The sequence below is a fragment of the Ceratotherium simum genome, chromosome 17 (assembly GCF_057802395.1).
Source record: "Ceratotherium simum simum isolate JZ-2026a chromosome 17, ASM5780239v1, whole genome shotgun sequence".
Taxonomy (NCBI): Eukaryota; Metazoa; Chordata; class Mammalia; order Perissodactyla; family Rhinocerotidae; genus Ceratotherium; species Ceratotherium simum.
The window spans coordinates 56,771,301-56,796,651 of record NC_141916.1 but is presented as its reverse complement, the minus strand read 5'-3'; the positions used below and the strand labels follow the sequence as shown (position 1 = coordinate 56,796,651).

The 25,351-nt window shown below is 39.3% G+C and overlaps 1 protein-coding gene across 7 annotated transcripts in view; it reads right to left on the bottom strand.

Annotated features, from left to right (window-relative positions):
• Window positions 1-998: 998 nt before the first annotated feature.
• The window catches only part of PARP11 (poly(ADP-ribose) polymerase family member 11), a 49,465-nt gene continuing 25,112 nt past the window's right edge, over window positions 999-25,351 (bottom strand). For all 7 annotated transcript variants that reach the window (XM_087442886.1, XM_014793967.2, XM_087442887.1 and 4 more), the window contains 5 exons: window positions 24,748-24,823; window positions 21,640-21,712; window positions 21,433-21,563; window positions 13,366-13,517; window positions 999-11,814 (listed from right to left, as the gene is read on the bottom strand). In XM_087442886.1, the coding sequence (XP_087299012.1) occupies window positions 11,498-11,814; window positions 13,366-13,517; window positions 21,433-21,563; window positions 21,640-21,712; window positions 24,748-24,823 (749 nt within the window). In that variant the 3' untranslated portion in view covers window positions 999-11,497. The remainder of the gene's footprint in view (window positions 11,815-13,365; window positions 13,518-21,432; window positions 21,564-21,639; window positions 21,713-24,747; window positions 24,824-25,351) is intronic.

The window sequence follows — 25,351 nt, the reverse complement described above, 5'->3', positions numbered from 1 at the left end:
TCTCTACTTATCTGGTCTTACAAACTGTGCCTCAACTTCTCTAAAACCTTCGGTCAGGGGCCCGCCCGGCCCCACGGTCTAGTGGTTGAGCTTGGTGCGCTCTGTCTCGGCAACCCAGGTTTGCAGGTTCGGATCCTAGGCGTGGACCTACACCACTTCTCAGCCATACTGTGGTGGCGACCCACATACAAAATAAAAATAGAGGAAGACTGGCACAGGTGTTAGCTCAGGGCTAATCTTCCTCAAGCAAAGGGAGGAAGAATGGCAACAGATGTTAGCTCAGGACGACTCTGAGATAACAATACCACCAACAACAAACTTTGGTCAGTTCCCCAAACAAAATCCAAACCCCTTAACTTAGAATACAAATCTCCTCCCAACCTGCCCCAATCTATCTTTTCAGCCTCATCTCCTCTAACCCTCTGTTCCACTCCCTCTCTGCTTTCCCCACACAACCATGCACTGCTGCCATACTTGCTTGCTGTTCCTAAGACAGGCAGGCCCCTTTCCCAGCTCCGCACATGTGCCGATGCTCATCTCCGCCTGGATTGGACTGTCCTTTCTCATTTTGGTCACCTAGTATTTTCCTTCCAGATTTAGCTACAATATTGCCTATCCTTAGGTTAAGCCTACCCTGCTCTTCAGGGACATCGGGTCCCTTTGTTTTTCCCATGACACGTGAATTCCTATCTCTGACCAGCACTTAATATGACATTATCATATATTTGTTACATACTTATCTCCTCACTCGGCCAAGAGCTCTTGGAAGGCAAGGACCATGTGTTATTCATCTTTGCAGTCAGTCCTAGCAAAGGGCCTGGTATGTGAATTGGCATATGGTGGATGGTGAATAAATGTTTAATGACTAAAGCAACAATTAAAAACTTCTAATTTTTAGAATTCATTTGGTAGTTTTAATAACCAAAACCACATAGTACCAAAACTAAAGGTTCCTTTTTTTTTCTTTAGGAAATGAGAGTGAATTAAAGGATAATGAGTAGGTTAATCTGGTTTTATTATTTCCATCCAAAATACTTTATTCCAATTTGCGAAATGCTATTGCAGTACCCACCACCTAGTATTGTCATGTACTTTTGAAGCTTTTTCACTGTTATATTACTCCAAACTAGAAATAGATTTTATCTCCCCTGGGTTCCAAAGTGTGCACCGCGCCACTGGCCGATACATGAACAACGCACCTGTGAAGCTGGCTGTGCGTTAAACAGTTCACATACCTGTTTTTCAGTCATAAGTTCTTTTCCCTAGATTAGCAGATTTCAACAGCAAACATTCCAAACCGTTGTGAGGTTTGTAATAAGCAAACGTTACTACTAATAAAGATCCTTTGTTCTTGAGTGCTATAACTTCATATATGCATGAGAGTTTATTCACGATTACCCCCACCCCATCCCTCTGCCATTTGCTCTCTTATGTAGGAGAAGAAAGCATGACGTTCAGGAGCTGCCTCTTACAGGCCCATCGGGTTCTCTCTGCTGGAGGTAGTGATTTACCACTCAGAGTTGTGCCAATTACAACTCATGCTGCATTGCCCCATACATTTGGGGGAATCCCTCCACATCTAGGTTACCTATGAGGATGTTTCCTGCCTGTGGATGTCACCTAACCTGTGTGGCAGCAGGAAGAACACCTGAGAAGTGACATGCTAGATCTCATGGCCCCCAGTGGTGTCATTCCTCTTATTAGAATGGACTAGACTCTCAAAGGTCATCTGTCAAGAAGGTCAACTTTCTCTAAAACACCTCTAGCTACACTGAAAACACCCTCAATCTCTGCTACTTTATCCTGTATTTTCATATATTTTGCTTGTTATTTAGTTTTCTCTCTACCCTCCATTTTATGGTCCAAGTCTGATTCTAAGCTGAGAAAACTGTGAACATAAATTGCTTTGCAGAATTCATCTTATTTTCATTTTTGGCAACTTTGAGAGAGTAAAATCTGTGTATCACAGAAAATGAGAGCTATAAGGGGCCTTCAGACCAGTTTTACAGTTGTGGAACTGGGACCCAGGAAGAGGAAGTAAGTTGCCAAGTTGGTAGAAGAGCCAAGACTGGATTAAGGTAAATTAATTATAAAATCAACAAATATAAATGTGGATATTCAAGGCACTGAGCTAGGTGCTGCCAGAAGAAAAGAGAAGAGTAAATGATGACCTGGCCCTGAGGACTTGACAGCCAATGATGGCAGGTTACTTAACTGTCGTCTGTGATAACCTAGATACAGCCAAAGCATCCAGTGCTATTGTTGTTATTGATGACAACAAACATGTACAAACGATTCTCAATAGAAGGTCCTCAGACTGAAAGGAATATCCAAAATCACGCTAACCTTATCCACAACCCCGCTGCACCCCAGCCCACTAGGGCTGCCTGGAGTGGAGGAGATACGGGTCTGTCTGGAAGCCAGGGGATGGGTGCTAGGAATCTAAATCGTAGATGTACTCTTATTTATGTTGCTTGGCTTTTCTGAGCTTTGGTTTTTCTCTCCTGCACCCCGTGTTTCTTGTGCTTCTTGAGAGGTGAAGGATCATGTTGAGAGGTGAAGTGCTCTGACACTACAGCACTCCAGTATGACTTCTCTCAGACCATCTGGGCCTGTCACCACAGCCTTACAGATATCCTCCTCTTCAAAACCACGCAACTAGTAATAACAACTGTATCTAAGTGTAGAGCAACTGGCATAGGTCAGACACTGTGCCAAGCGCTTTTCATATACACAGAGCCTCAGGTGATTCTCCCAACAGCATTAAAAGACAGCGAATCAGCAGTTCAGAGAAGCTGAGCTGCTTCTCCAAGGTTACGTGGGCCAGAAAGTGGCAAAGCTGGGTCTGTAACTTAGGATGGTCTGACTGAAAAACTTATGTTTTTCATTATAGCACACTGCTTTCAAACACAAAATGCTAAACCCATGAGACAGATATTTTTAAAATGTTGATTTTATAATACATATATTTTTAAAATGAAGGATATCAGTGCTAAGATCAGGCAAATATAGCCACATTGCAACAAATTTACATTAAAAGATAGATCACCGGTCATGATGGAAACTTCCACATTTCCATATGCAACTGGAAATCACAGTGCCTGGGGTCTATGCCAGCTCTGACATTGAAACACAATCTCAGAGAGTCAATTCCTCCTGTCTTCCACATTGGCAAATTATTAACTGATCCCACCCCAGTTTCATAGGAACAGTATGAAATTATACCTTTAAAAAATGTAGTGCACCAAGTTCAACTTCTCAGACTTTGCGGGAAGTATTTCAGAAAAGTGTGTGTTGATACATCATAGATTCCAATTTTAAGCTAAGTTTATGGCCTATTTTTTCTGAAACGCATTCTATACAGAACACAGAACATGCATATTGTGTTCTGAGGTGTTAACTTTACAACTGTAAGAAACTGAGTATCTTATCTGAGCCAAGGATGGCAAACCTTGGTTCCCTAACTTGAGAATGACCTAGAGCACACCCAGAAGATAGCACCACAGGCAGATAAAGAGCTGGAGGGTAAGGCAAGAAAGAAATTAGAGGATGAGAGATTTTTATTTTATTTTATGCCAGAAGAGGAAAGGTTTGAAAAGTAACTATCTTTGTGTTTATGGACTCAAAAAGTATCCAATAATTATTTGTTGGGTTAAATACAACTTCATACGAGAAAAGGAAAGAAAATAAATTAAATGATAGTATGTGAAAAGGTCGTTTAGGAAGAACTTTCAGACAGGCAAGATCCTAAACCATTAGAAGAGCTTACTATTGGGAAGGGCCCACTTTTCCTAGTAATTATGACAAACAGGATAAATATATACCCAGGTGGATGTGACCGGGGCTGTCCCACCTGGCGGCAAATGGAGAGACCAGATACTTTCTGGAGGGTGCTTCTACCCTGTTCTCTAAGATGCAGAGAGATGAACTCGCTCAGGTTTTGGCGTGCCAGCTCTGAAGGAAGATGCTGCCACCTAGTGCTTGCTGCTCTCACCCTCCAAAGCATCCGAGTGCCTGCACACGGATCCACTTAGGGACCCCCAGGAACGTGATCTCTGGCCTCCAGTTGGACAAAATAGACCTACATAGCAAAGCCACTCAGAAAACAGAATCAACATTAAATCACTTGTTGAATTAAAATATTCTTTTGAGGAAAATATGAAAGCAGTCAGAACAGCACTGAGATGTGAGAATCCAGAGTTGACTTACACCGTCCACGTGCTGACTATGTAGAGCGCCACAGGGACACCCTGAAAAGCGATTCTCTGTGCCTTTCATGGGGGGTGTAGGTCCAAGTGGTGAAAGAGATGAGGAGGAGACTACAGATCAAGGTAAGGTTTTCTAACACCTAGCACTGAATTTCTAACACTGTCTAGTGGGAGCAGGTTTATTGTACTGGGAGTGTCCAGACATAGGCTGGAGTACATCTTCATGGGAAAGTTGAAGAAGGCATTCAAACCAGCAGAATGGTTCACTGAAGCAGACTATCTTTAAATCTCTTCAGCTAGACTGTGAGCTCCTTGAAGGCAGGGTTTTCCCGCCATATCCTGTGTTGAGCACAGCGTGTTTATGGAGTAGATACAGATACTTGGTTAGTATTTTGCTGAATGAATGAATATATTCACTCACAATTTCTCCAGAGGAAGAACACTAATCCAAATAAATAGTTATTTAATAGGTTGAGAAAGAAACAAAGAGCAGCCCCTGACATTTAGAAACTGCCCTGGCATCATGCTAAGTCGTGTTATTCTCCTCCTGAACATGAACTCTCTCATGGAACACCAACCTCAGACAAGATTACTTGGAAACCCTGATAAAATGAGAAAAAGAAAAGCCACTTCATAATTTTGTCTAAGCACAGACAAAAAAAGGTCACTGTGCCACCCCGAGAATACCCAACCCCTCATCTCTCAGCCAAAATGAGTGATTGCTGCTTCTTTACAAATTACAGCTTATGCTCTGGCTAGTCTTCCCTTCCTACAGATAAGCTTTATTGAGACACCAAATCATAGACCTGCCCTGCTTTCTGACAGCATCCGATTGAGAGCAAAACCCCGCTTCCTTACATGCTCCCCCAAATCACCCAACCAAAGCCCAAATCCTATAACAAGTCCTTTCCAACACCCTCTCATGGGGACCCTCCACAGTTCCCCATGGTCTGTCTCCTCTCTCGCCACAACTCAGCTTGCTTAACTACAGGCTGCTTCTCGTGGTCTCTGGCTGAAGGGTATTAACCAAGTAAATGCCAAGGGGAAAAAACTGTGTCCCTAATTCCAAGTGTAATGTGAGTCCTTTAAGAATTCCAGAGCTGTGAGAGTTGTATTAGTTACAGAACACTCCTACAAGAGGAAGGGTCTTATATATTAAGATCCACTAACATTTACTGAAGCCAGGCATTATCCTAAGCACTTTACAGGCATTATTTCGTCACACGAGGTAGGCATTATTATTATCCCTATTTACAGAAGAGGAAACTGAAGCAGAGAGAGGTTAAGTAACCTCCCCAAGGTCAGACAGCAAGTGATGGAGCCAGGATTCAACTTGGTCATCTGACTCGAGAGTGCATGCTTCAGATAAATAGGACTCTGAAGGTAGGAGGGAAGTACGTATGTGAGTATGTGTTCTGGGGGGAGGCAACAAGACATGAGCAAAGGCACAGGGACAAGAAGGAACACCTCTATCTAAAGAGCATCTCGATCCTCTTAGTAAGTTATAAAAATCCCTGCTCCTCGTTCCATGTACCCGTTGGCGCTGGTTCTCATTCCCTTACGGCTGACCTGCAGGGCCAGGTGTAGGGGTTGGGGGCAACACATTCTGGTTCTTTCAGTGGCTTTGATTCTGTCACCTTAATTTTAATGATAAAAAAATCCTCCAATCTGCTTCCAGCCCACATCTTGTTTTTTCTCATCTCCCCAAAGCTTGGTGTGGCATAGTTGGGTGTGGCCAGGGAGATGTAAAATCAACCTTTCACCTAATTAACACCTACTCATCTTTCAGGTTTCCACATTCAAATGCCACTTCTTAGGGAGGCCTTCTCTGATTCCCTAGAATAGGCTAGATCCCTTTGTCACAGGCTCTCACAGTGGCCTCAACTTCCCCTTTGGTAAAGCTCATCACTCTTGTTAGAGTTCAGTATATGTTCTCTCTGCTAGACTTGAAGTCCATGAGGGCAGAGGCCATGTGTGACTTGCTCACTGCCTGGCACACCGCAGGATCTGAGCTGTGAGCTGGAAGGGGAAAGGGGAACTGAATGGCAGTAGAGATTCAGGGAGAACCAGGTCAACTCCTTTCCCTTCCATTCCAAACTCTTGCTTCCTGATCTTGCTTCTTGCATCATGATCCCTGCTACTGTATTTTCTTAGACTCAGACTGAAAAATCGTCCTCAGCTGGGGCAGAGGTTGCCCACAGAAATGTAGCCATGCTCTATCAGGTCTTTCTCTTTTAACAAGAGTCTGAGCAGTCCTTCATAAACTTCACCTTCTGAAAAGCGAACCTGCCCCTGGCCGCCCCAGTGAGTTAGTTATTCAAGGTCACACTGAGTCAAGCATCAAAGCTAGAAATAAAACTCAGATCAGCGGCTCCCAAGATGGTGCCTGATCTTCTTAAAGGAATAAAGAGAAGCAACAGTGCTCGAACACTGATTCTCTAAGAATGTTAATCAAATATGGACTTACAACGCCTGTAGCTTTCACATGTTATCTAGGAGACATTAAAGCATAATGAGCCCTTCAGGAAAAGGTATTTCTTAAAAAGGAACAGGAAAACACAAGGAGTACGATCTGGATTTACAATTAATATTGCAGCAATGATTTGAATTAAACTCTGGGTTGTGACTCTCCTAAGCTGGTTCACCACAGTGAAGTCAGCATAACCCAGAGTCAGAGTCAGCTTGCTGTATGGCCTCTTGGTAGAGGGTACAGCAAAGCTAAAAAGCTGCAGAAAACACAAACGTCTTTGGCATAACCCTAGGTTCCACTCTCAGGAGAAGCCACTTAAAAATGAGTAAGACCAATACTAAATTCTTAGATACATAGCCACACAGTGGGAAAGTTCAAATAAAAGCCAAGTCCTTAGCCTGCAGTACTGAAAAATGAAAGCCAAGCAATTAGAGCTGAGAAAATGAATTACACACTCTTACAGGAGGAGACTTAGATCAGTTACAGCAAGGAGTTACTGTCTGGGTGTTAGGAATCACCAAGACAGCTTTCTACCTGGGATGGATCAAGTACAGGTCAGTACAGAAAGGGGGCAGGGGGAGAGAGAGACGACACAATCTCCAAACCACCTCCCAGCCCGGAGTCCATGATAACACAGGTAAACCACCTCTGCGAAAAAGCGAAGGTTAGTGGATAAAGTTGGAATGTGTTTCCTAGATACTCAGGGCTCCCCTCTCCTATATCTAGTAGTCACACTAACCAGCAGCCCCCAAAGAATCGTGTACTTCATACTTCTTTGAAATGTGCATTTCTTCTATCAGTGTTGCCCCAAGCAACATCATAAAATTATTCACGGGAAGTGAGGCAGGGCAACTTATTTCACCAAACCTCTTCCTGCATAGAGTGGAGAGGGGTAAAAAAAAAAGTAAAACCACTTTGCTCAAGTTTCTAACCAAAACTAATTTTTCTTTTTTTTTTTTGTGAGGAAGATCAGCCCTGTGCTAACATCTGCCAATCCTCCTGTTTTTTTTTTTTTTTTTTTTGCTGAGGAAGACTGGCTCTGGGCTAACATCCGTGCCCATCTTCCTCCACTCTACATGGGACACTGCCACAGCATGGCTTACCAAGCAGTGCGTTGGTGCGCACCCAGGGTCTGAACTGGCGAACCCCAGGCCCCCGGGCCGCCGCAGTGGAGCATGCACACTTAACCGTCTGTGCCACCAGGCTGGCCCCTAACCAAAACTAATTTTTGACAAGACTTTTGTTTTTCTTTTCTCTGCTATTTTTTCATTAGTTTTTATTTTTCTCTTTACAAGTACAGAATGTGTAATTTCATCTAGAAATAGACTCTTTGTTTTAGACAAAATAAAATGTTTATTTAAAAATAAAACATCCTTCCCAAAAGAGCATGGACAATCTGGGACTAACGCACAAGGGGGACCACTATACGATTCTTTCTAGAGTTATTCCTCACGACCTGGGAGGTGACCTCAAATACCTGAATGGCCTAGGAACAAAATTTGTAACGATGTCACATTTCTACATCATCAACCAAGGTTCAGTTGAATTTTCATCACAATGAGTCTTGAGAATAGTCCAACATTTGTACAGCCTGGGACACGACTTTTGTAAATGGAAAACTTGATTTGTTTCCACAGGTAAGCCTTGATCATTCTGTCCCTCACTTGTCTCAGCTCTAAAATTAAGATATCTTTTGATACCTTCCCTTTTTACCAATAGAAGCTTTAAGATTAAATGAAATGTCTAACTCGCTTCAAAAGGCATTACTGTGGACCTACCAGGAGTGACTGGAGGTTGGATGGATTGCAGAAAGCATGCTCCTCGGGGGAGTGTAGACACACCCTCCAGAACTGCTCCTCTAAGCCAGGGAGCATGCTGAGAGTAAAGGATGCTGTGGGTGCCAGGCCTTCCTCTATTTTGGAATTTTCAAGAGCACAGAGTAAATGATTTTTCCCATAGGTTATTTGATTAGCTGTGCTCTAGATGATTCAAACTGAGAACAAGAGACTTCCCCCCATCTGCATATAGGTTACATAAGAGTTACAGGCAACAAACTCCTTGAAATTCCATTAAGTTTGAGCTGAAAACTTAGGTTTAAATCATACAAGTGGAGAGATGAGACACAGAAATCACAGAAACAAATATATGGCATACACAGACAAGCAAGACCTGCTACAGAAAGCCTGAATCATCACACGTAAAAAAGAACATATCAAAAATGGCTCCAAATTCTTTATCATCACCACCATAACTGTCTAGAAACAAAAGGTGCACTAACACAAAACGTTCCTGTTCATAACGGCAAGATTTATAAAACTGTTTCTTATAAATACATTTTTTTAATCCTGATGCTGATATCACCAAAGTGAAAACGAAAAGTCAGTATCAGCTGGAATTTATTCAATGTAGAATTAAGTCATTTATTCATTAACCTGGAATGGCTTCTCTTCACCTTGCCCACCCATACTATGTGATGACAAGAGGGAAAGACGGCACATGGTTGTGTCCCGTCTTATTATACACCGACGATATGACTCTCAACCTGACCTACTGATCAAAACAAAGAAATAGAATTTTAACATCAATTAACTCTACACTACCACATTTAAAAAATTGATCAAAATCAGCTCTTTCTTATAAACGGGGAGTTGGCTGCGCCTTCTCAGACAGGAATAACAGTAGCATTCTTTCTCACAACGTCTACTGCAGTGCACTCTACTTATTATGCATAAGCCAATGAGCTAAGGTCAGAGTTCCCACAGACTGCCTTGCAAGTCTCAACTCTGGGCTGCTAGTCGCCTTGAGATAAGATCTGCACATGTCTAAAAGAAAAATAACCCCCAGTGGCTACAACAGTTATTCCATTCAAGCGATGGGAGAGGCAATCGTGTTCAAGCGGAAAAAAGATAACCATGTTGAACTGGGGACTATTTTAATAGTATTCGGTACGTAAATAACAAATAAATAGAACAAAAGATTTTCAAAATCTGAATTCCTAATGTCTCTAACATGTTTTTTGTGAACACATCAAGAGCAACGGTGTGCACCTCTCACAAGGCAGCCTAGTGAGTTTTCCTCCAATTATTTCCACCATGAAGTCTGCATGTTTCTAAAACGTTTTCTCTCAAATATCCACAGCACTTCATCTAAACTGGCTGTTAGTCTGCACATCTGAGTCAGGAAATCTTTGTTGTGACTTGGTTTCAAAATATTGTACAAGCAATTTCCTGTGTACCACTTACTTTCGACGGCACAATAACGTGTATCCTGAGCTATAACAAAAATATGGGGATATATGGCAGTTTAAGAATTACCATACCTAATCTTGCTCTATACTCTTTTATTTTTGCTATTTCTAGATGCCTTCCCAATTCAAATGATTGAACTGGACAGCACAAGCATGCATATTTACTGGATTTTTCTTGAGAAGTTTAATTATGTTCACTACCTCTTAGCCAAAACTGGATGAGGATAACAGAAAGAGAATTCAATATTAGATTGAGTTAGAAAAAGGTTTTCTCGGAAAGGCTTGATACAGGCGTTCTTTTTTTTCAGGTAGAATCAAGGAAAATCAGAGTTAGAAAAACTCTCGACAATCATATGGCCAATTTCCCCATCTGATACCTGAACTCCTGTAAAATATCTCTGCCAAGTTGTTGTCCAGCCTCTGCTAAAAGACTTTTAGGGGCAGGAAGCTGTTCCAACATTCCTTATTCCTCCTTAGAATAGAACAGCAAAACAGATGGAACAGGTAAACTAACTTCCATTAACCACAGTTATGAAATGTATCTAACTTTTCAAGAGAGTTAGCAGATTGTCAATTGCTACACAAAGGAATAAACCAGATTTGTTCCAAACATCTCAGGCTTTCTGCAATGATTCAAAATGGGAAGATACAACTTAGAAATGTGAATTTTATAAATCATTGTTGAATAGCTGTGTGAGGGAGCAGATAAAAATATCTTGGAAGTAATTATTGTAGGGACCCCAAAACAAAACGTAAATAATGTTTTGAATAATAAATACAAGTTTCACTTTGAAGATGCAATAAACACCTTCTGCAGCAAGTCTTGGTACAAGAATTCAAGAGCCCCGGTGGATGAACTTTAGACTAACTGTAGTCTGCGGCAATTCTAGTCTACATCAATCCAGATGTAGGAAACAGAAGAGCACGACCTGAGCAGGTCTGAGACTGCAGCCACTATCCTAAAGTATTGGAAACAGCACTCTACCCTGACTTCCTCCTTCTGGCTGGTTTGGCAGCACTGCAAATAACTGCCTTATTTGTGATTTCTCTCAAGGTACTCAGACTGCTTCAAGGTTTTAAACCCCCCCTTCAGAAGATCAACAAAGCAGTATATTGATTGGTGGACAATAACATCAGAATTCAATTTACAAAGGATCAATTCCTCTGAAGGGACAGATGTACGTCTACATTTTATTTTTTGAAGATTTATATGAATAAGTCTATTTGAACTGAAAACATTTATCCTGATAACATACACGTAAACTTTAAAGACTCTGAATGACCATGTTAATTGAGACTCAGCTGATTCAATTTTGAGTGGTACCTTTCACCCCATATGTTAAAATGGCAATGGTATCAATCTTTAACAAACAAGACTATGAGTAACGGACAAAAACAAAACAACAAAAAACCAACCTTAAAGTCAGTATGTCTTTTTATATGGAGGCCACTTTTTTCATATCTGTTTCAAAAGAATCAGATAATTAACATTAAGTGGCTAGATGACAGGAGAGCAAATCTTCCTGCAAAAGAGAATAAAACTTCCTTGACCACGAATATTTGGAAGTGAAATCAATGAAAGTCTATTAAGTACTCAGGATAGATTTGGTTGGCATCAAACACCACAAAGATCTTTGGATTCCAGGTGTCATCCACACAGCTGTCATATAAATTCACATAGCTGCCGTCTTTGGAAGGAGGTCGCATGTATTTGGAGTCTCCGTTTATGTAATCTCCAATTAGCACTCGAGCAAGAAACATAGATTTATACGTTCTACACAGATGCCGCTGTTGCAAGCTTACACCATGAATTTGGAATGTGTTTCCATGCCTTATGTCATCTTTGCAGAAGCGACTGGAGTAAACAGCATCTCTAGCAAAATAGGTTCCTTAAACAAAAAGGACCAAAAAAAGCCAAGATTATTCTGAAGAATATACGAAAAACAAGCAAAAACACTCTAATTGTTAGGGGAACATAAACCTGGAACTGTATAACAAAATTCAACGTGGAATTTCCTCATCTGTGGGTCCTTCAGAAAAGAACAGAAATCCATCTGTAATGGACAGCCGTGATGCAGGCTGCCACAGGGACTGTTCTGTTAGTACAGATCAGTCTCCACCTCCAACACCATCCCCACCCCCTCCAAAATGTAGCTACCAGAACTGTGTTTTCAAAAGAAATCTTACAAAGAAATGTACCACGTAAGACAGATACAAATTGTTTCTGTGATTAAAAGTGTAGCAGGATCCCAGCTGTAACTACTTGGACCTCCCTCCCATTTCTATCTCCTTCCACCACTTTCCTTACCCTGCCACCCTTGTCCAGCATCCACTGAAGCTCTGGAGAGCACAATGAAAACTACTGGTCTACAGAGACTATTTCAAACCTCAAGAAACCACATTTCTATGATACGGGTAATCATTCAATAGTATTTCTGGAAATAATAGAACCCTATATCCAGGAAAAGATTTCTCAAGAGAGTGCAATGCTCTTCACATCTGAGCACTCAAAAAGAACAATTTCACTGGTTCATTGCCTAAATATGAAAATTCAATAAAGCATCCAACTCTTCTCAAATGTTAGGCCACGGAGAAGGACATCATTAAGGGAATACTTACTCTAAAAAATTTTGGAAATGAATTGCTAAGTCTCATACAGTATTACCCAATACTGATGGGATTTATGTAATACTTTTCAGATCCTCTTACAGTAATAGGATGCCCTTTTCAGTAGTTATTTTAAAAATTAATTTACTTTTTAAAAATGAAGCACATCCTGATCCTAATTGGTAGTCAGTTCTCTTGATGGAGGTAAGGTACAAAGTAAGGACCAGAAAATAGATGTCCATCCCTTACCTTTTCCCCTCACCTCTCTCCTTAATTTGCTTGAGGAGTGGGCATAAACTGAAGAACTTGGACGTTCACAACATTAAAAAAAAGGTGAGGATTTCCCCCATTATTCCTTATCGCTCATTAATATTCTTACCTATCATTTTCTAAAAAACAAAACAAACAAAAAATACTAGTACCTAGACCTGTGCACAATGTAATTAATTTATTTTATAGTTTTCTATATATTTGACATAAAACAGTTTAGTTTTATCCATGACAAGGACTTATACATGAAAATTAAATGTAATGCAAAAATCAGCTAATATGGACATGATACCCCATCTAAATGACTGAGACTTGGCGAGCTATTTAATCCAAGCTGAAACGTAAAATGTAGGGTGAAATGTAAAAGTCTGACTTCCACCTTATTCATGGAGGAAGTGGCTTTTCTGTGGCTCAGAAATTCTGAGAGTGTGCCAGGAACCTAAAAGTACAGTAACTTTGAACTTAATGACTATCAAATCCTGAATTACAACACAATCAATTATCTCTAAAGAGAGGAGAATGTTTCCTAGGACTGAAATTGGACCTGGAATTCTGATAATTACCTTTTCCAAAGAGAGCACCATGTATACCATTTATTCTCCAATCAAAGTTATGAATGCAAATTGCTTCCACAAATTCACTGCTGGTACCATGAAATAACATTTGCTCATTAATCTGAGGCACACCTCTTTTTTTCTTGAGTTGAGCCTTTTTCCTAAAAACACAATACATATAGACACAAAACACACACAGAAATATATCATAAGTGGCATTTATTAATTTTTCAAGGAGCAAAGTTCAATAGAAAGGGTGAAACAGAAAATACTTTTTGAACATAAATCATAAGTAGACACGGCAGCTCTGGAAAAGAAATAATCTTGAATGCTCTTGGACACATAAATAATCTCATCAAAAATTATAAGTTAAGGGGCTGGCCTGGTGGCGTAGCGGTTGGGTCTGCGTGCTCCACTTCAGCAGCCTGGGGTTCACGGGTTCAGATCCTGGGCGCAGACCTAAGCACCGCTCATCAAGCCATGCTGAGGTGGTGTCCCATACAGAGCAACTAGAAGGATGTACAACTATGACAGACAACTATCTACTGGGGCTTTGGGGAGAAAAAAGAGAAAAAAAGGAGGGGGATTGGCAACAGATGTTAGCTCAGGGCCAATCTTCCTCAAAAAAAAAAAACAAAGAAAAAAAGTATAAAGATGAAAAAAAAAATTATAAGTTAACATTGAAACTTAAGGTTGAAAATTATACCAAAAACTACAGCTCTCCCAGACAATGCCCCATCATAGCAAAGGTGATTGATTGCCTAAACCAGCCAAGCTTTATAGATGCCTAAAAATGACACTACAAACATTTAAATAATACAATGTTTACAGAGTCTTTAAACAGCGAATTACTTAAGCAGGGACCATGTCTTAATCTTTTTATCCCCAGAGACTGTTGGTTGAATTGAACTGAAGTCTGAATCTTAGGGCTGGAAGAGACATGAAGCCATCTAGTTCAACTCCTTTCCCAATGGACAATCTCTTCTAACACATAAAAAGATATTCAATGTAGGACTGATTGTAACAGTAAAAAACAAACAAACTGAGAACAGTCCAAAATTCCTTCATAAAAAAATGAATAAATAATTATATATTTATACATGAAAGTTAAAAGTAATGAACTAGATCTACATATATTAACACAGATAACTCTTGAAAAATAATGTTGAATGTACAAAGAATGTTGCAAAAAGAGACATATAACTCAAAATAATACTGCACTGTATAGGTATATATACATAGGTAGTAAAAAATATAAAAATATGGACAGGAAGGCATCACTCCAACCTCAGGAGGAAAGAAGGAGAACAGAATGAGGATGGGGTATAAACGCTTCACCTGTATGTTTAATGCTTTGTATCTTTAAAGAAAACCCAGATACAAAGATGAAGAAAATGTGACAAATATTAAAATATTAAATAAATCTGATTGGCAGGCACATGGGTATCTATAAATTGCTGCATTTTCATTTTTTAGATATTTCATAAAAAAGATGTTTTAAAAATTAAAATAATCCCCTCCCCCATTATATCTCTAACAGGTAGCTATTTAATGCCTGCTTTAATTCATTTCAGAGTCAAGTGTTCACCGCTTTGCAAGACAGTACAATCTATTTGTGATCATCTGTAACTGTTAGAAAGTACATCTACCCCAGCACTGAACCAAAATCTGCCTTCTTGTTAATTCTACTGATTGGTCTTAGTTATTCTCTTCTGAACACAGAACAATTCAAATACTCTTATACAAAACAACTCCGCAAATATCCAAAAATAACTAGGAACATTGACCTAGGCTTTCCTCTCTAGGTTAAATATACACCATTCCCTCAACTATTCCTCATATAGCATAGCTTCCAGGCAGGCCCTTCTCCATCCTGAACAGGTTTAGTTGACAAGAATCTGCTGGGTACCCTCCAGTTGACAAATGTTGGTGAGAAACAGAAACAGCGTTCAGATATCGTCAGCGCTGACTAGTGGCACACCACTGAATTCATTCATTTTGCAGCAGGGTCTCAGACTGATGACTTAACATAAGTTTGTAGTCAATTAAAACTCCCAGGACGTTCTCAAACCAGACTTCTCTTGGCTTGTTATATTTGTACAACTGATTTATAAACCTAACACAGTATATTTATTTCAATTAAGTTTTACCTTGATCTAGTAATTTTAAAACTACAGAATTTATAAACAACATGCAGCTTAGTGACTATGTGGGGGAACTGGATATTTGCATTTAAAACTGGATACTTGCATTTAAATGATGCGAGAAATGGAAACGTATATGGCCTTTCTCAAGAGTCATCTGGCAATATGTATATTAATTGTATATGCTTTAATTCATTGGTGAGAGTATTTTCAGACCATTAAGCATGACATTAGAAGAATGTGCATTAAACAAATATTTACTTCAGAAAAAGCCAGTATTGGTGTTTTCACTAAAAACAAATTATGCCAACTTTCTTAGACCTTTATGTACTGTCTTTTTTTTTTTTTTTTACAATGCACATTTGTTGCTTTTCTAAGAAAAAAAATCTTTTTTTAAAAATGATAATCATATTTTTTTTGACTCACTGTTTCAGTCTTCCAAGGTCTTTTTGACTCCTGATTCATTCACACAACAAATAAGCTACCGCTTCTAGTTTTAAATCTTTCACAAGTGTGATAAGCATGCCTTCTACATTTTCATCTAAATCTCTGATAAAAATGTTGAAGGGCTCAAGAAGGAAGCATGCATGCCATTCAAGTTACTCTTTGCATAAGACTTTTAACTGGGTATTAATTTTTCTGTTTATACTATCACCTGGTACACATTTCTCTACCTTGTCTCCATCATAAGAACCTTTCTCAAACGCTTTGTAGAAATCAAGTTAGACTAAGGCGCTCACCCATCTACCACTATGGTAATCCTCTTAGTTAGTTGGGCATTAGTGAACCCATACTGTTTTTTTCTAAATAAATATTTAGTTAATACATATCCTTCTAATGTCAAGCTTCATGTCTGTAATGACTAGAATCCACTCTAAAATCAGGATATGCACTCATCACTACTTTCCAGGCACAGATTAGAATGAATTTTGTTTGAAAATTCACTCGAGTCTCTCTCAGATATTATAAATGAAGTGTTGGTTAGTTAAAGGGCCGGAGGAGTGAGCACTGAAAACCTGCTCAGTTGCTGGACTGGATGCAGCATATAAACCAGTTGAAGGCAGAGTGGGATGGAGTGGTCAAAGCTGTGCATCCCCACAGCATGGTTTATTCTAGTGCCCACTACTCAAGCACCCATGAAGTGTGGAGACTCACATACTTGGTGAGTGAACACCTTAATGTTCCAGAAAGGCTAACGTTGAGTTCCAGGGCCTCTCAGACTGCAGTTAAACCTTTGGGAAGAGTCACAGGATTCAAACTACACTAAGTTCTTCATAGCCCTGTCCACCTTTGCCCCACATTCATTTCTGAACTGAATGAAAATACCGTATCACCCACCTCTGAAAGATGTCTTAAAATTACCCACCCGGTCAGGGACTAGAGTGCCAAAACGGCTAAGTCGTGTAGCTACATACTCTGAACTGCAGCAGGAATGTCTTCATGCTCTGGGTTGAAAGAAATTTGCCTAGGTTTAGACCAGTGGTTCTCCATCCTGTCTGAACATCAGAATCACCTGTAGAACTTTTTAAAGATAAAAATGTCAGAACACAGAGGTTCTGATTCAGTGGATCGGGATGGGTGATAGATAATCTCTGCTTCGTTACAGAGCTCCACTGATTCTGAGACGCAGCCAGGGCTGAGCACCTGTGATCTAAATCCACATTCTTAATCAGGTAGCAGCATTCAGTGCTCTTACTCCCTTGCTGCCTTATCCTTCCCAACCCGGATCAATCCAACCACCTCCCCTCTCTGCTCTTAAATTTGGACTGCTGAAATAAATCAAACAACATCCCCATGGTTTCCACTACAAATTCACATATTCCAGCTTTAGGGAAACCCTCAACACTGAGGGAAATTCTGTGGTTCCCAGGTTAGCTCTGGGATTCCACATTCCACAGTGGCCATTTCAAATCTCCATTTTTCCTCTACCTCTCCCTCTTCTCCACACTTTCCTAACACCTTGTTCTCTGCAGGTGACCTCACTTCTTATTTCACCAAAGAAACAGAAAGTATCAGGAGGGAACTCCCTAAACTACGTCCTCTCCTCATCCCCTACCTCTACTTACAGGCATGCATGCATAAGGGCGTTCTGGTCAATGACGGACTGCACGTATGACAGTGGTCCTACAGATTAGTAACGTGCTGCCTAGGTGTGTAGTAGGCTATACCATCTAGGTTTGTGTAAGTAAACTCTATGATGTTTACACAATGACGAAATCTCCTAATGGGTGCATTTCTCAGAACATATTCCTGTCATACAGCGACACATGACAGTATCTATAAACATAAGTGGACCACCCTCGTCTATCTCCTTCTGACATATGTTCTCTGAATTCCATCCCAAGAAACCTCTTTAGGAGCCTTAATCCATCAATTACCCTTCCCCTCTCTCTCCTGTCTTTTAAACTCTCTGTCTCCATAAGTTCTTTCCTATTATAATTTAAACATGCTCATTTCTCTCCCGTCTTTAAATTCAGAACACATAAGAAAACAAAAACACCCTTCCCAACTCCATATTACCCATCTTCTCACATCTCTCATTCTCTTCACTGCCAAGCTTCTTGAAAGAGTTGTCAACATTTGCTGTAAACACAGTATAGCATCTACCAACATTGCCCTAATCAAGGGTACCAATGAGCTTTTTGTTGCAAAATCCACAGGATATTTTCAATATTTATCTTACTTGACATCTCTTCTGTATGTGACCCTGAGGATGACATCTACCTGTATAAACCACTTTCTTCCTTTGGCCTCTGTGATTCCACATTATATTGGTTTTATTCCACTTTCTGTGGTTGTTACTCAGTTTCTTCCTTGGGTTTTCTCTTCCTCTGTCCATTCCTTCCAGAGTTCAGTCCTTGGCCCTCTTTGCTTAGTCTACAAAAACTCCCTGGTCATCTTATCCATTCCTATAGCTTCTATTGCCCCACATTTCTTAACAATTCCAAAACCTTTATCTCTAGTCTATACCACTCTTCTGAGCTCTCAATCTATATATCAACTACTCCTCTCTCTTCATCCTTCCCAGACCAAAATCTGTTTGTACCCATTTTCCCTTAGTCAATTAAAACAAACAAGTCAGAAACTTCAGAGTTGTTTTTCCCATCTCCCTTACCCACTCCATCGCACACATTAAATCAAGCACCAAGCAATAACATTCTGCGTCCTTAGTGTCTCAAAACTGTCCTCTTCACTCCAATGTTGCAGATACCACTTTGATTCAGGTCACCCAATGTGTCTCAGTTTAATTACAATGTCTTAAAAACAACAATTTCCTAAATTGGTCTCCCTGCTTCTAACTGTGAGAAACTGTGTTTAAACCAGTTTCTCAACCTTGGCACTACTGACATTTTGGGATGGATAATTCTTTGTGTGGGAGGCTGTCTTGTGCATTGTAGGATGGTTAGCATCCCTGGCCTTTACCCAGTAGATGCCAGTAGTATCTCCCCACCCCACCACATGATATTAAAAAATGTCTCCCGTTCTTGCCAAGTGTTCCCTGGTGGGCAAAACCATTCCTAATCGAGAACCACTGCTTTAAACTCCTTCTCCACAGTAGAGCCTCATGAATTATTTTTCTAAAATGCAAATCAGATCCATCACTCTCTTGCTTCAAGTCTTACAATGGCTTTCCACTGTCTCAGGAAGTAAAACCAAACCCCTTAGTTTGGCTTCTAAGGCCCTGCATGGCCTGGCCCCTGCTAACTCTCTGACCTCAACTCTGGATCAGTCCACCTCAAGTAAGGCTACTGAAGACAATCATACAACCACCCCAGCAGTTCTACTATACACGCCTGCATGCTCTACCTCGAGTACCTTTCTAGCATCTTCTCTAACCATTCATCCTATTTTTTGTTGTATTTGAAATTATCTCAATGTTCTACATTCCCTCTTGTAATCAAACTTTGGCCCATGCGGCTCCTGATGCCTAGGATGCCCCTCCCCTCTCCTACCTGTGTCTAGCTTAAATAATACCTGCTTTAGCAAGTGCTCCACGATACTTCCCGCCCCACAACATACATCTTCCTTTTGTCACCCAGGGTGAATAGATACCCTCACTTCATGCTCCCAGGATGCCCTGTGCTCACCTCTATGTTTTGTGGTGCAATGGTCTGGCTCTTTGTCTAAGCTATGGTCCTGTACATTGTTATATCCCAAGTGCCTAGAAGAGTGCTTGTCACAAAGTAGGTGCTAAAACATATTTGTTGGAAGAAGGGAGGAAGGAAGAAAGGCCTGGACGACATGCAAACTGATGCCTGATGGACTCACGTGGGCCTCATTGCCTACAGAGTGAGTCACAGGTTACATGACAGTGAGATTGACTATGTTATTTTAGTTCTTCAGGCACATGTCAAAATGACAGGTTGCCCTTACAGTGAGACTCAGTATTTTCTGTCATAGCAGGTGGCAGGTTCCTTTACCATCACAGATTTCTATAGGCCGACATCACATAAAATCATAAAGCGCATCGATAGAATAAAACCATTTCCAGTGAAATTCTTAGTATAAGATATTTTGGGGATTCACTGGTACATTCTTACCACTAGGATTTAATTGAAGACTCAAATTATGAGGGAGACGAATATGAACTCCACTTCAGAGGCCTGATTACAAATAACGAATTAAGTTTTCATCTGACCATTTTAGAAAAGCTTACTTTATTCGCTGAGAGAATAAAACCAAAGGGGAGGGAGGTTTCCATCTTCCTCTACAACAGAATCATCCAAACAAGAACTGAATAAAACCTTTTAAACTCAGTGAAACTCAGTATTGTCAGCAATAAAAGTTGGCTTGGTCCAAAGACTCAAGACTATAAAGAATACAAGCTGAAAACCCCTTATTTTATAATATAAACTACTATGAGAATAAAACCCGGAATTTACTCAGGCCATATAACTGACTTCACAGAAGCAGGAAAGAACTCCATGTACCATTACCAAACAAGAGTCAGCCTGATTTTCAAGTATATGAGAATGAAATGAGCTAAGGTCCCGGATTTGCTTTAAAATACTTCAGCAACAACAATAATAGCAAAAAAGGAGATAAATTATGTGCAGTAAATCTTGATAAATGTTAAATCAGGGTAGTGGATACACAGGGGCTCTTTATATTAAACTCTATTACTTGAAATTTTCCTGAATAAATATTAAAAGGTCTGTTTATATTAAAAAATATTAAAAATCAAATCTCATACACAAATTTAATATATTTCAGAAAATCACTTATTTAAGTAACACTTGTTATAAAAAAATGCAGCATAAAAGATTAATTTGGATAATACCTTTAAGTTTTCTGTAATGGGCTTTATTTTTAGGTTAAGTGCACACTGAGCAATCCAATGAGTCATTTCCAGCCCAAACTGAGTAATTAATTGAGATATTGAACCTACAACATAAACTTTGAGCTAAGCAGGAAATTTGAAGGTATTTTTTACAATGTCCTTCAAAACTAAACAAGTGAATGACTACAGGCAAAATAGTATAATTGTTAAAAAAAAAAAAAAAATTCAACAGTGTTTCCAGAGACTTCTAATTCAACATAAAAGTCTGAGCCAACAAAGTCCTATCAACAAAATTAAACAGTTCCCCGGATTCCTCTGTAATGCTAATGTCAGCCAAGGTGCACAGTCCCAAAGCTTGAGAGCAGAGAGCTTCTGGAAGTGCTGGAGAGACTTTGACCTCCAGCATCGCATTGCAACGTTGTAAGCGACGCCTGCGTTTACTTACAGAGCAGCTCTCTCTGACTCCAAGAATGCTGAAGAAGAAAGCTGAGAGACTAGAGCAAAACACGGCACGAGAGAAACACAGCACATCTACACGGTTCATACGGCATCGCTGAAAATTAACAGAATTCAACATTTGTGCTTCACTGTCTCTAAAACTATAAAAGTCTTAGAGGTCAAGGAGAGGGTTCAGATTAGAAACTGTCTCACCTGCAAAAGAACTCCCACAAGTCTAGGTTTTGAATTCTCTGAATTCTTTTAATTCTGTTGCGATCCATTGTTTTCCCAAAGAGACTAGCAACTTCATTATATTCATGTGTTTGATTGTGCAAAGGAATAAGCTGGAAAAAGAAGTTTGCACAGTTTTATTGGGGTCCTTTCCAATCTCTTGCACAGTGTAGTCAGTTCTGCTCTTACCTGATAGGGTACTTCAGTATTCACATTCTCCCAGTGTGCTGGCATGGGGATAGCCTCGTTTTCACAGATATAACTTTAAATAGCAAAAGACAAAACAAAATATTAGAAGTTGATTATAATTATTGCCAAGAATTTAGCCTTTTCTCCAAAACTAAATTTTCACGTTTAAGGTATTGTAACAAATGCAATTAAGTGTAGCCTCCTGGTTTCTTTGGTTTAAAATATTTATTGAATGTCTACTGTGTGCTACATTTTAGGTGCTGAATTGAGAAGTTTGATGGAAAACATCCAACCCTACATAACACCAAATTTTCAAAAACAATTGTTTAATTCTGCTTCGTTTTTCTAAAATTGCCAGAATTTCTTTAAAATGTAAGGAAGATTTTAGATAAAGAAAAAGAATTTACAAGAAGAAAATCAAACTCTTGATTCAAAAAACCCCTCTTTAACAGATTTATACTGCCTATTAAATAAAATAAAAACTCCTGAGCTGTGCATTCAAAGTCCTTAAAGACCTAACTTAAACCTAAACTTTTCTCTGTTTATCGCCCACTATCACCTACACAGTCCACATTATTCACTTAGTGCAGTCAGTTAGCAAAACTTCTAAAAACTATGGACCATGCTTAAGCCAGTGGATGTGAATACAGAAGACGACAGTAAGTTGGGGGGCTTAACGCCAAAAGGCTGAAACTGACATACCAATCCTCTCTGGTGAGTGCAGGTTACTGGAAGAAATTCATAAATTTCAAGCCTATCTTTAGCTTTCAAAAATTTTAATTTTTGAAAAGATCATATAATCATATGATTTAAAAATTAATAAGTATAAAGAAGTAAACAGTGAATAGTTTCCCTCCCACTCAAGTCCTTGTTCTGTCCTATTCTCACCTCTTGCCCCAACTCCAAGTTATCATTGTTTTTGGTCTTTGGGGTATTCTTCTAGAACTTCTTTGGGTTAACACAAGCCAATTTTTCTCCCTACACAAATGGTAGCATACACATGTTTTTTGCAGCTTTTTTTTTTTTTCCACTTAATATGTTCTTAGAGATCTTTCCATATCAGTAGATAGAATCATCATTCCCGAGTCCCCACAAAGAGCCTGGCACATGAAGACACTCAGTAGGTACGGCTGAATGAATGAGTGCATTCTATTTTACAGATGCACAGAATTCCATCGTCTGGATGTACCATAACGTATTTAACAAGTTCCCTGTTGATGATATTTCATTTGTCTTCAGCTTCTTGCTACTGTTAGGAATGCTGCAAAGAACAAATTTGTCCATTTCTCATTTTACATATCCACTAGTCTGTCTGTAGGATAACATCTTTGAAATGGAATTTCTGGGTCAAAAAATATATTTATTCATGAGTTTGACAGATACTGCCGAAATGCCCTCCTTGAAGATTATACTCATTGACATTCCCACCAGAAATATAGAGAATGCCTATTTTCCAACAATATCTCCAAAGAAGTGTGTTACGAGACTTCTGAATTTTTGTCAATCTGACAGTAAAAAATAGTCTAGTATAATTTGTATTTCTCTTATTATGAGTGAGGTTGTATGAACTATTCAAATTCTTTGCTCACTTTTCTATGGGTTGTTGGTCATTTACTTAGTGATTCCTAGAAGTACTTCATATACTATAGAGATAAACCCTTTGACTATGATAATAAGTAACAATAGTTTTCCCAGTTTTTTGTTTTTTTTTTCACTTTGCCTAAAGTATCTTTTAGCTATGGAAATTTTTTAAAATTTTTATGTAGCCTACAACCTTAATTAATTGTAAATTCCTTGCCAATAGGAAACATGTACTATTCACCTTGTATTAATAAATGCTCAATATATTCCTGTAATAAGTAAATAAACATTTCTATATCAGCACCTACCAACCTTCACCACCCTCCTGTATCCTACCTAACTGTTCCTCCTCTTTCATTATCTTGCTTACTGCCTCCATTCTGGTCAATTCTCTCCCTCGCCTGTCTTTGTCCTGTGGTTTGTATAGTCTGTGACAGAACAAAGTGCTTGACCCCATCATGTGCTTCTTCTCTCCACCAAAATATACCAGATATACTAACATAGTTACAATAACATTTTCTGTTATTATGTCTCATTTTTTTCCCTTTGAAGATAAGTAATTCCTTGATTATATTCCTTGCGCTTAAGAATGAGGATATGATGTTGCTGGTAAGGATATAATATTCTTCATATTCCGTGGAAGTACTAGAGCATTCATTATATAAGTACTTGAATAACTTTAAATCATGATGCTAAAATATAAGCCAAAAGTCTTAAGAAACAAACTGATAAAAACTTAAAACATTTCTTTCCTTACTCTGATCCTTTCAAAATATCTCCTTGGAAGGAGGAAATGGTATCCCCTACAATTCATATATTAACATTTTCTTTTCTATTTCAATTTAAATTCTTTGAATTGCAAGAATTTCAATACTGGCTGAGGAACCGTTCCAGAAAATAGGAGACATGCTCCAAGATTTTTCCCTTCAATTCCATTCACATGAAAAACAAATACTTATTCTCTCCTGGCACTTCCACCTCTCTTTTCAGGCTATATACAGCTTAGAGGTGGCACAAAGGAAAACTCGCAACCCAAATCCAGGGAACAGGTAGCTGTGCTGTCGTCCGTTTGCTCCCATCTTCCCTGGGTCTCCTTTAGTCACCACAGATGCAAAATTACTTCTAGGAGTTGCCCCACGGGGATCAGTGGAGGTGGAGACAAAGTGGGCAACTACTTAGGATTTATGGCCCCAGTAATTGGATGGTTCTGTGAGAGCATTTCCAAGTTAATTCAAACTTACTTCAGCAGGTTACAGCATTTTGTAACTACCATGCAAACTGTTCTAAAGAATTGAAAAGTATAAATATAGAAGGGGAAGTGAAAAGGATAACAGGAAAAGTAACACGGGCAGAAAATACTAATATTGCTATTTCATCAACTAATATGAAATTCAGTAATGAAAAGATCGATATTAAGATCATTAAATAATCTATCCAAACATTTCAGCCTATTTGTTCCTCTATCAAGTATTAAGAAAGAGGGAGAGGAGAAGCTCACTCTTTCCACCCCTGTTCTCTTTACAATACCTGAAAGCACTGATAGAAAAGGGGGCTCTTTTTATCAAGCGCTGTTTTCCAGTGGTGAGATTCATTTGCTTCATTTCTGTATACAAACACAAAGATATTAGATAAATCACAGAAACGTGCTAAAAACTGTCATGAAGATTTGTAGCCGCACTACATGATGGTCAGGAATCATGGAGCTCTGGCAGCAGCTGACAAGCACAGCATACTAAGGATACTTTACCATGTATCTAGTTATCCTCTCCTAGAAGTGCTGCTGAGGGAGCACAGCTTCACTGCCTGAGCTAAGCTCACAAGTAAGGATGCTAATCTCATACACTGCTCAGTATGCAGGGTCTATTCCTTTCTGTATCACACTTAGGTTAAACTGACCCTAAAATGGAAAAGGTCTAAACTTTGGAAAATTAAGAGTACTAGAAAGAGAAAGAAATTATAGTACTGAATTTTCTGGTTGGTTTATTAAGTGGAAAATGTACTTTGATTTCTCCAAAAATTTTGAAAATGATAAAAAAGATATATTACCATTACAAAACTTGTACAATTCACAGAATTTCAAAAATTTATACATTTCTTGCCTTCTCTTTAAATTATATACCTAAACCAAAAA